This window comes from Coloeus monedula, assembly GCF_965178545.1.
Source record: "Coloeus monedula genome assembly, chromosome: 5".
Taxonomy (NCBI): domain Eukaryota; kingdom Metazoa; phylum Chordata; class Aves; order Passeriformes; family Corvidae; genus Coloeus; species Coloeus monedula.
Window position 1 is genome coordinate 3,745,768 of NC_138785.1, and position 12,394 is coordinate 3,758,161.

Here is a 12,394-nt window from a genome sequence, read left to right on the forward strand (position 1 = left end):
CCTCTTCCTTCCCCTCCCTGAAGCAGAGGAATTCTAACAGATTCCCATACCTGCCCATGCACCTCTAGTAAATGAAAATATTTTCCTTTTATGAAGCACCATAAATAACAAGCTATTAAATAGAAATATAAGCTTAGCAGCCTCCTGTTAAGCCAAAGTACTACAGAGCTGGTGAAATGGAACTTGCCTCTGTTGTTTTTCCATATTTGCCTACCTGACTAGGAAAGGATCATTACAATACAAAGGATGCCAGAAGTACCACAACCTGTCGTACAAAAGGAGCAGTCCTTTGAAGGGATTGTGCATGCTAAATCACCAGTCTTCAGAATTATAGCATCAAATCATAATAGCATCAAACAAGAAGAATGTAGTTTTGTTTGCATATTTACTTAACTTAGGTTTGGCTTCACTTTGGAATGTCAACATGAGCGGTGTTTGGTTTGGTCTCATGAGGGCTGCTTTGTGTATATGTAGACTGGAATGTTTTTTGAAAGGAGAGGAAGGACTTGGGTTTGTTAGGTGGTTCATAAGAGGTCATGAAAATGGCAGCAAAGCCTTTTGTTTCCTTTGGTCCAAGGAAGCAGGTACTAAAAATGATGTTAGCAAGGCTTCCCTTATCAGGCAGCACTTCAAAAGCTTTGGTGGCACTCAGCAACAGAACTGTAATTTCCATGTTGCTGCATTTGCTTTCTTTACCCAAAAAGGAATAAAGAGCACTTAAGAACATATAAGGGTGGGATTCTATCCAGAAGCTAAAAATAGAAAGCAAAATAGTTTCCTTCAGCATACACAGGAATGTGGCACTCACTGGACTATTCAGGATCATAAGGCATTGATCAAAATGATGGTGCTCCATGATTGAGTGGCAATACAGCTGAGCCAGAGGATGTTCGCTTCTGAGGAGGAAAAGGATGGAGAAATCAAATTAGACAAACCTATTAGTGATGCAGAAATAACTTCCCTTTTAACATCCTCTTTGTAGGAATACGGGTAAAAAGATAATGCTGTTCCTTTATCAGAGCACTGACAACTCTGGTTTTCTGCCTTCTGTTACCTGTAGAGACCAGCTGCATGCAAGGAGTGAGAATGTAATGCAAGGTTTTATAAAGAGTGAAAATTCTTGTATGAAAAGCAAAAGCAACATGAAGAGTTCATTCACAAGCAGAGTTTAGGAGACAGTTTTGGTTTCTGTAACATGTTCTTAAACACCTGCCTGGCATATTTAGTCATCTCATCTACTGAGCTTGTAAGTAACAATGCAAGCCTAATAGGAAACCCACTGATACCAATGGAAAAATTCCTGCTGACCTCAGTGCAATACGGTGCTGGGCCCAAAATGTTGATCAAGTAATTTCCTAGGGTTAGTAACAGTACTGGTGTTTCATCACCACTATCTTCATGACTGATGTACTGCAACATCGTCACCTGCCCTTTGCCCGGGGTAGAATCCAAAAGGGAAACTGCTTAAAGGCCAATAGAGATGTTGGCTGTACTACAGGCATTGAAAAAAAGCAGGAAACCAATTGTGCAGGTGCAGAACTTAAAAATACCTTAGCGCAGCACTAAGTACCTTATTCTAGAAAATAGAATTTGCTGTTTGAGTAGCTGTAGACAAAGTACAGAAAATTCCTCCTCTCTTGAGGATTTCCAAATTCTCCCTGTCCCTCGTTAAATAATACAGTTTTTGGTTTTTGCTGCTCTGTCTTGATTTTCAGCCCCTGGTCCCACATTGCTCATGCCATTTCTTCAACTAAATCTGGATTCTTTTGGAAGTCTGTTTTGCTGATGATCCCGGACCTATTACTCTATTTATAATCTGACCCACAAACGCTTAATCATGTAAGAAGTTCTTTTTTAGCATATAATTCCATGAGATTTTCTGTATGGTTAAGGACCATTCACTTAGTGGTTGCACGATTGGGTCCCTGTGTGAGTGAGTGCACAACGACTCAAAAGTCCTAAGAGGAGACTCTGGGGATTTAAGCACAAAAATGTGGAGAGAAAGATGGAAAGACAAACAAAAACACATAAGGGGATATTAAAGGATGCAAGCCTCTGAGGAATATGGGCTGGCTGCCCAGCACCTCCTCTGAGACCACCACAAAAGGGGTGTAGAGAAAATGTACTTGTGTGTTTCTGCAAGGAAACAAATTGTAGGATGGTGCCAACACATGCTGGGTGAAATTCCCATTGAATTGAGTTGCATATTGTGTCTCCTAGAGTTTATCCTGGCTGGAGAGAAAAATATGTGAGAAATCTCATAGGTTATCTTCCCAAGTACTGCTCCAAACTAGAGCTTGCTCAGTACTCACAGACCCTGGCTGGGGCTGAAAATAAATTCAGGTCCAACTTCTGTAGTGAGACTTCTGTCAAACCCCCCACACCAGGCCGAAGGACACCATGGCTTTCTGAGCACAGGGGTTTGGTTAACACAGCTTTCTGTGCTTCCTATTTTACATGTGGGATTGGAAGAAAAAGCAAATAACCCCCCCTGCATATCTATTGGAAGGCCTTCAAGCACTTCCTTTCTGTAACTTCTACTACCAGGACCATTTCAATTTTTGAAACCCTGCTGCTTAAGAAGAGAATCATACGCTGCTTCAAAGGAACAAACAAAAGGGATCTGTTCCTAGAAATAAAAACTTTTGTATTTAGATTAAAAAAAAAAAAAATCATGGAACTTTCTATTGAAAAAGGAATTATTAAACTGTAACTATCTCAGCTTTACAGCATGTGTAAATGTTACATTTTGCTGTCTATGACACTTTCCCAGGACATTTTTGAGAGGAGATGACGCATCTCCAGATGTCTTCCAGGAAATTTATTTTTAAATAAATAAAGCAAAAAATAGCTAACTAGTTCAGATCACTGCAAGGCTACACTTACTGCTGGAATCCTCTATTACCAAGCTAGAAAAAGGTTACTCTTTCAATTTTGTGGAGCTTGCTTTTTCTTTACCCATCAGTCAGTGTTATGCCAAACATATAAATCTGAAATTTCTGCTTCACGTTACTGATCTTCTACCTTTCAGTATTCTGTGCCACAAACAAGCTTTTCCTTCCCTCCTATCTCACTTTACACATAGTGAGAATAGCAGACCACTTTTTCACAGGTCACTTCAAAACCATTCTCCAGCTCTACCAGAAAAAGATACAGGCACACATTTCTGGATATCTTTTCCCCATCTCTGGTCAGAGCAGGACACACTGCTGTATCACAGGAATCACATTAAACCATGCTTTAACTCAACCAAAGACTTGTATTTTGTTATTTGAAGTGATACCAAATTCACTGGATTGGGCAGATTCAAAGCATCTTTGCTTGGGACTTTTGAATGGTTCTGCCTGTTCTTGCACTTTCTGCTTGGTAAAAACCAGCTCCTTTGCACAGCCCCACCTCATCAAAGCAATCAGGTTGTACCTAATTTAGCTCTGTGCTTGTTTTTGTTCACTCACTTGTTTTTGACTTCTCTCAAACCCACTTACCTTTGTATGTAAGAGTTGTTCACTCCCCTGTGATCCAGATCATGGCTCAGAGTTGCTATCAGCAAAGCCAGTGTTTCTAAGTCAGTCAGTTTGCTCTGTAAGCAAAGAGTAATGCCAGAAGTGAGTTGGGGATTTATTTTGTACAACGTGTTTTACATCTGCTTTCTAAATAATGAAAGCTGTTCTTAGTACAGTCAAAAGACAACTCAGTTTGGAAATGATTGATTTTATGTTTCTCCCAGGAAGATGTGTCTCCCAATGCTTGCCTTTCCCCTCAAACTAGAAAAAAATTGAGTTATGTTCAATGCTGTTCAGACTCCAGAATCTAGGACATGAGAATTAGCAGGGAGAGAATCCAGTGTAGTTAAGAATAAACAATTTATGGAAATTGCAGTGGAGACTGTCAGGATTCCAAAAATAGCAGGCAAACTATCAGGATCATCAGAGATTGCTCGACCGCACACTGAGCAAAACTACCATGTCCATTCCAACAGAGAAGGAAGATGGATGTCCTTCCCTTGGTCTCTTTCAGCACCTTTTGTCATTTTCATTAGTGAGACAAAGATTTGAGAGGAAAGAAATGTCTCTTCCTCATTGCTATTGGGTTTTGGCCAACAAAGGAGATTTATTTATGCTCTCAGAAGTGCTTACTCTAAAGCAGTGCAAACCAACTAGTAACAACTGTCTGTAATCAAACTGAACAAGCACGTTTATTCAGAATGAACAGAAACATTCTGTTTCCTACAAGAATATAAAAACAAAACCTAAAGACATGTTTTGAAAGAATGTAGAATCAATATCTTACTTGAGGATCATCTAGCTCTAATCAGAATGATTAGGTTGTTTTTTAAATTAATAGGTGTCTTTTTAAGTGGAAGGTTAAAAATTTGTTCAAAAGCATTGCAATAAACATTTAAATATTCATTTCTACATTTTTATGTTCTGTTGTTTATCTAAAGCAGTACTCATCTCTGCATTTCATCTTTAAAAAATTCCTGTTGAATATTTTAAGGAAACATCCTGATAATGGGCCAGGCTTTTCTTCTCCACCTTTTAGACTTGCTTGTAGCATAAGAATTAACTTTGCAAAAGGTCATAACAACGTACGTGCCTTATTTGAGATATTCCTAATCGGGAACATCCAGATAATCATTTCCAGAGGATTTAACTGAAAGTGGGTACAAAACAACATGGCAGCAGTCTCACAAACCAAGCCCTCATAGCCAGAACTCTTCAGCAGAAGATTCCACTGGCAATACCACAGAATCATGAACATCTTACTAATGTGACAATCAGAGCTGTGCATCATTAGCGAATTTGTCTTAATAGAGGAACTGAAAATGTACCTGAATTTTCCCAGATTTCAGAGCAGCAAACATACACTGTGCTGTGTTAAAGGCGTGTCTCCAATTGTGATAAGCAACATTCTTCCGATAGTTTTTCTTCACACTTAAAATCCATCTGCAGAGAACCTTTAAGAAACAGCATCACATAGATGTGTCTTCACAAGAAGAACAGACTTCTAATACATTCAAACTTTCTTAATCCCACTTGGAAACTCTTTTACTGAAAAAAAAAAATCCATTTAACTCAACTTGTAACTGTGAACGTAGATAAGAACAGGCTTCCAACCACTAGTGCAGCTTCTCATTGAGTATTTAATACTTGTGGGTTTGGGTTTTATTGCTAATAGCTACATGTCAATGTCAGAAGCAGTGCTGTTAATTCAGAAACTGAGGTATGTTGAGCTAACTGGGAGAGAAAAATCCTTGTTTATAATGACATATTTGATAGAGAAAATTTATTTGGTTAGTTATTGAATCCTCTTAAGAGCTGTTTTGAAAATTAACAGGCAGCTTTTCCCTCCTATCAGCTTGTCAAAACCCAAGTGGAATTGGACTTTGGAAAGCAAGTAAGTATGATAGAAAGATTATTATATTGCTAGGTAGTTTCTTTTTTGTCCAGGAGGAAAGCATGTCCTGGATTCCTGGATGCTTTACTCAACAGTATTAGAAATTGTGGGTTATAATTATATATATATATATATATATACACACACATACATAGACACTTTTTTCCTACCTTTTTTGTTGTACAGAAGTGACAGGTATGAAGGTCAGGTAGTAATTTGATGTGGGGACATATTCCTTAAGGTTGTTGACCTTACTACAGAGGTGAAGCTAAATACTGGAATATTCAAGAGATCAGACTAGGTATTACTGTACTCCTTTTGGCCCTTGAACACTGCTAATCTAAATTGGTCTATAAACTGCTGATCTACAAAATAAACACGTTTTCTTTAACTAATGGGTTTGCCTATGAAGCTCTACAAATTAATCTTGCATTTTGATATGAGTTTTGATGGTTTTGTTGAAAAGGTTATAAGGCAAAATTAAAGTATTTAAAAATGAAGGTTTCTACAAATACATGTTGTGTGCACTGAGTGGAAGAGGCTGAAGAGATTTTCTGTTTTACCTGTCTTGATCACCTCTGACAGATGTATTGCTAGAAACCTTCAGGGAAATTCCCACAGCCCACCTAAGTTATCTGTTTCAGTCTTTCCTATCTCTGTAACTATAAAGTTCCCCCTAATCTCTAATCTATTCTTTTGTAGGGAAAGACTAAGATAGTAACTACCTCTTAAGGACATAGTGAACAATGTTGCTGTCCTCTTTGTAAGAGTTTTTCACTTCCTGAGAAGTTGCTGTCCTCTCCCCCCTCAGTATTCTGTTTTCCCGTCCATTAATCATAGACTGTAAAATTATTAATCCTTCCAAACTGAGGACAGACCCCAATACTTCATATACCTTCCTAGTTTGCTAATTACTCTTTAATACAGATGTCCAGTTGTATTTACTGTGGGATCATTTCACTACTCTGAATTCCTAATAATTAAGCTGTCTCTTTCTGGGGAGCAGCATTTGGCAGCAACCATACCTCATGTTTCATTTGGAAATTTTGCACCAGGTTGAGGTCTGTGAACATTCGAATTGTGCACAGCGTTGTTTCAAAGTCTGACAGCTCAAAATCGCTGAAGTAGAAGTCAGTCAGGTTGAGAGTTTGTGCAGATGGCACTACAGCAGCCTGGAGAAGAATGAGAGGACACAACTTAGCACTAGGGCAGAGAAAGCAGAATACCTGCTTTTTCAAAAGAGAATTTGAAAAGGAGACACTAAATTTTACCTTCACATGATACTGGAAACTCATGATTGCTTCTCACTTACTTCCCCTAGCCACTCTTGTTTACCTTATTACCTTGGATTTAACAAGCACTTTTCCATAGATAAGAGAATAAGGATAGAATTACCTGGTCAGTCTGGTTATCTAAACCACCTGAGGCAATTGTAACCAAAAGTATTGATGATATTGGGAGAATGAGAAAACAAGGCAGTGGAGTTATATGCTTGTTTTTATGGATGTGCAGACAGCGAAATCTGTAACTGTTGACATTTTTCTAAAAATGGTGAGGAAAGAGATGTCAGTAAAACAGATTTGATAACCAAATCCACATTCAGCACGATGGGAGTCAACATGTCCACAGGCAGAGCTTTCTCAGGGCTAGAAACCTGAAAAATTAGAGTTCATCTGTGATCAGTAATCTTTAAAACGCATGGCCAGTGGTTTTGGTGCAGTTTGTGTACAACCATAAGCCTTCAATGTGAAATTTGAAATTATAAGGTACACAATACCACCCCCCTCCCCCCATTTTTAAATCTGATTTTTTAATTGTCAGTAATATTTACATGTATTGCATCCCTTTTCTAGTTATAAAATACAGGGTATTTATATTGGTTGCCCTTCAAAATTGCAGTGTTGAGGTTATGCTAAGTCTTAAATTAACTCTTATACTAAAAATAAGTGCCAAATCTTATACTATAGAACAAAATTTAGTGCAATTTTCTGCAGTAGAATAAAAGGTGGGGTTCTCAATGCTACTACTTTAGAGCTGTTACACCTCAATATGATTGTGATCCGAAGAGAATCAGGTAAATCTGAAATGGTGAAGGAAATAAAACCTATGTATTCATCTTCCTCTTTGTAATTCTAGAGGAAAACATTTCTCTAGTGTGGGCAGCTGTGTCCCAGGAGGCTGAGGAACTGAGAAGAAAGCATTTGTCCTAATCTACAATATTAGTACATGTAACATGCAAATCCACTGAACTATGACTGCCAGCCTCTGTTCCATCTAAGTGTGCTGTCCTCTGTCTTGCGTGTCAGAATCAGGAAGTCACAGAAGATTATGAAAAAGAGTATTTACACAGGAAAAAAATGCACCATTCTTACATATTTCTTGTGCCAGTAATTTTGTGTCCCTCGGTTTGGATTCATGTGGTATTTCAGATGTAAACACACGAAAGGCCTGCGTGTTCAGTGGTAAGTAATGCAACTGTTCAGCAAAGTTACTGAAAATTTTGAAAAACTGCAACTGCAGACTGATTTTTCACAAGTAAAGGGGCTGGAAGGGCACAGAAGGAGCTCAAAAGAACACCTCATGCTTCACTTCATTCATAATTTATCTTTCCTTGATTTCCTGCCTTATACAGCCACAACAGTAAGTTTAATTTCAGCTGAGACGTGAAAAACCTGCACTCTATAGCAGTTTGTAGCATTGTTTAGCCAGATTAGATATTTCCTTTTTCACTTACTGAAGCCACTAGAGCCTTCTGCCTCCTGTTTTACAGTATGAAAGTTCATCAGCTATTTTAATTTCAAGTTATTGAGCTATGGTTTCTGTAAATACATTGGCAGCAAAAATAAGGCTATGGAAAAATGTGGGACCACTGTGTGACAACTACAAAGAGTTTTGCTTTGTTTCATCTGCTTTGGATGATAAAACACAGGTTGCCGACAGCATCCAGGCTCAAAGAAGGTGACATGCAATAGGACATTTCTTTAGTATTTGGAAATGATGATTAAAGTAAAAAATTCGACTGCAGGCTATTCCATAAGGCAGATAATGAGTAGAATAGAATAGTGCCAGTTTGGAGAACCCTGCTACCATCTTCTAGTCCAACTGCCTGTTAAGTATCTATTTTCAGATTATTTAGAAGCAAAACAGCAAAATGGTGTATCCAGAAAAAATTTTAAACTATTTTGGCCATCTTTATACAACAACATGAGTGCAAAAAATAAAAACTAAAATAAAAATGTTGTGAGTGCAAATAAAAAGGCCTGTGCTTGTGCTCTGGTATCACCTTAGAGAGCGGTGGTTGACACAGGCCAGGACTGTGCTAGGAAGCTGTGAACAGTTAAGCTGTGCAGGTGGACACTGGTCCACTTCTGCGTTTGCCGTGGTTCTGTTTCACTGAGCAGCAACAGTGCAACCACAAAGATTTCATCACAAGCACTGAAGAGAAACCTTAGGAGAGGTGTTGCACTCTGGTCTTGTCACTGGCTCTTTATTGATGAGCAGCAGTGTGGTAAGACTGAAGTTCAAAAATCTGTGGGGCACTGCTCCAGAAACACCCTTAGTCTTATGTTGCTTGGCCAGACCAGTCCCATGCTACCCAGCTCATGTTCCCCTATGCCTTCCTTCCTCTCCCTCCTTCCACTTGTTTTCGTGCAGCAGAGGTGATGCTATTTCTCTGGAATACCTGCTGACGACCTGGAGAAACTAAGCACATGCTGTGCTTTGAAATGCACTTGAAATCCTAGCTGTAGTTATTCCTTAGGCAGTGGCTTCTAAACACAGAATTAAACATGAGCAGAACAGGACACCTAACAGAAAAGCAATGATAAAAAAATTGTAACAATCATTGCATTAAAAAATTCAATACAGAATTTTTATGTAAGGTCACAAAGCTGCACCCATACATGGGATGTTTGAAAGGTACCACAGCTGTAAGATAACAGCATTCACACTTAGCTGCAGAATGGAGAGTTCTCAACATTTTGCTTCTGGAATACTTATCATTATGAGTTTGATACTGACATTGCACCAGCTGTGACTGTCTCAGACTCCTGAGAAAAATTAGTCAGCACAGGTCTGTTTCTCACAGTGCTCTGGCCAGCTTGTATCTCTTACTGTAGGCATTGTAATATTTCCCTTTAATGTGATTCAGCGCAGGAGTCCATCAGTATAAGCTTCACTGTCATTTCTATTTCTGGAATGTGTGCTTCTGCCCCTTTAGGGATCACATCTGTGTACAGGACTGCTCTTGGCTGTTCTATTAAAGCATTATTTCTAAAGTAATAGTAAAAAATTCAATTACCACTGTTACCTGCAGCTCCCTCGTTTCCTCCTCAGCAGCAGAAGCGTGGTATGAGAGAACCTATGGGAAGAAAAAAGCAGCCCTTAGTACAAACAAGAGAGTGATATGGTAACAAGGTACTTTTCCTAGAGCAGACTTTTCAACATTTCTGCATTTGTTGATGAAATCTTCTGTCCATACAGGACCTGAGCCAGTTTTAGGGGGGCTCTCTGAATGCACATGGGGAGATACCTGCATCTTTTACAAATCTCCCACAGCACAGAATCTTCTAGAGATAATTAGGCCGAGAAAACATAAATAGTTTCTATACAAGAGCAATGAACTCTGATTTTCTCTTTGGAAAGTTTTCATGGCCCACTTTCAAAGACCAATAATACACGAAACATCGCTTATTACAAGCCTAACGTCATTGCCATTGTAATTCTTTCAGGACTTTATTCAGTCATAAAAGAAAGTATTGCCCTAACTGAAACTTGGCACAAGAGTCTGAAAGACAGTATATTCACTTTAAAAAACCAAGCTCATATTTTTTAGCTATTGAGAACGTATGACATGAAAATGTTATGGAGTTGGTTTTTTTTTTGTAAAGAACTCATCTTACATGCTAACCTATAATCTGGCTGGAACTGCTTATATTATCTATAAAAGTTTTATGGTAGGAGAGAGAATTGGTAATTTGCCATATAAGCAAATGATTTTGACAATAGTTTTACCAGCTTTTATTTAACATGACCTAATACAGGTTTATTTGAGAACTGTAATGTTTCTTTTAGAAGCTACAGGGCACATAATCCCATTTTAGGAGCTCTGCAAACACTCTGTTTACATAATGAATGTTAGGAGATCCAACAGCTACACATTTTTCACTTTCAGCTTCAAGTTATCACCTCTGAGTAATTCAGCTTCTCAAACTAAAGCTCTCTAAAGCTGTGAAGCTTAACAGTAACCAATTCAAAGGCTGGGACCAGATGATGTTCATCTTGATATGGTTTGATGGAGTCTGAGGAAATTGCTGAAAACCTACAATAATGCTGCTGTTACTCCTCACACTGGTTTGTCTAAAGGACTAAGCCAAAATATCACAAAAACCCTCAATCGAGAAAAGGAAGTCCCTTAATCTGCCAAACTGTTTCCTCTTCCTACGCGACAGAACGCACCCACTGTGCTGCCAGTGTGCAGCCTCATGGAGAGGAGAGGATGCCTCCAGCTCCCCACTAAATCTCAGGAGTGAAGTTAAGACACAATACCAAATTAACGAGCCTGCTGGCAGAGTCAGAAACAAGCAGAACATTCCTGAGCAACTCAACAGCCCAAATGCTGCTCTCCTGAGGGACAACAGTCTTTGTTCAGTGTCCCTGTGAGTAGCTGCATTGATGTGCAGAACAGACAGGGTCTGGGGCATATTAGGGTCTGTTTGGGGCTAATTAAGGACCACCAAGATTTTGGGCTCACCTCTAATGTCACCATCTGTTTGGCCATGGCTCTTTCTACAGCTTCGTACATCTGTGTGTTCTGGATCCCCAGGCCACAAAAGATGACGAATGCTTCCAGGAACTCCTCATCATTTCTGTTGAAAGCCTTGATTTTTCCTGAGTTTTCTTCCATCTTATTCACAAGCTGGCAAACCCCTATGTCAGGACACAGAAATGAAAAGTAATACTGCCAACATATCACCTATTGTATCATCAGGAATTAAGTTTAGGACAGATTAGCCTACGGTATAAACCACCAACATACATAAGTGACACATAGGAATGCTGTAGGATTTTCTTCCCCCCCCCCAGTGTAATTTCAATGTATTATAAAAAAAGTTAAAATATTATATATAGGTAGTAAATTCAAAAGTAGTTATTAGGATTTATAAACCAAAAATTTAGGGCTTTAGAGACTTGATTATCCTGTGAAATTCTAGGGTCGTTTTCATCCTAACTTTCATTATTAATAGTATTCTAGATTGATTTAATCCCTAAAGACAATTTGTCCTTTGGAGGCTAATTAAATTTTTGCAACCATGCCAAAAGAACATTTATGAAAGTCAGAACAGTGGTACACAGAGTTTTCACTTCCTTATTTGAGCCAGTACTAGGATTTTTTTCAAGTAAATGAACTAAACAGGGAATACCCCAAGTTGAGGTTCAAAGCTGAAGTACATTCGCCCATTCTATGAGGATGTGCTTGAACTACAGCCTCTTCCAAACATGACTGAACTCCTTGAAAAGCATCTGACTGAATTCAGCTTGTTAGGTTCAGACTTGCTGATATTTACATTTGTTTATTTTTTGTTAAGAATTTCTGGCCTTTTCTGTGCATGTTGTTGAAGAAGTCTGATGGGTAACTTCTACCACACCTTGCTGCAGCTTAAATCCCTGACACCATTGTGAGCAGCGGGGAATTCAGACATACACCTCCCCTTAGTTTTACGTGGTAAGAAATCAGAGTATTAATTAAAGCAGCTGAATTACAAGAATATGTTGTCTTTGGCCAAAACTACTTTGAGGATGAGTACTGTCTTAGGGGAGCCCAAATGTTTTCTCACTCCCATGAGCATAAAGGCTGCATTTTCCTGGCCAAGTGCCAAGATATCCCAGCTGCAAATTAAAAATTCTGAAAAAATTTACCACATGTGCATCTTCCCTATTACAGTAGATAATAAAACTGAGGGAAAGAATGCATCAGCCACATATGCAACTGTGGTTT

The 12,394-nt window shown here is 38.8% G+C and overlaps 1 protein-coding gene across 8 annotated transcripts in view; it reads right to left on the bottom strand.

Annotated features, from left to right (window-relative positions):
* The window catches only part of PDE5A (phosphodiesterase 5A), a 105,551-nt gene that overhangs the window by 8,604 nt on the left and 84,553 nt on the right, over window positions 1-12,394 (bottom strand). For 6 of the 8 annotated variants that reach the window (XM_082281823.1, XM_082281820.1, XM_082281825.1 and 3 more), the window contains 6 exons: window positions 11,150-11,325; window positions 9,698-9,757; window positions 6,423-6,569; window positions 4,832-4,957; window positions 3,486-3,580; window positions 809-896 (listed from right to left, as the gene is read on the bottom strand). In XM_082281823.1, the coding sequence (XP_082137949.1) occupies window positions 809-896; window positions 3,486-3,580; window positions 4,832-4,957; window positions 6,423-6,569; window positions 9,698-9,757; window positions 11,150-11,325 (692 nt within the window). The remainder of the gene's footprint in view (window positions 1-808; window positions 897-3,485; window positions 3,581-4,831; window positions 4,958-6,422; window positions 6,570-9,697; window positions 9,758-11,149; window positions 11,326-12,394) is intronic. The other 2 variants (XM_082281822.1, XM_082281821.1) reach the window with 2 other exon arrangements.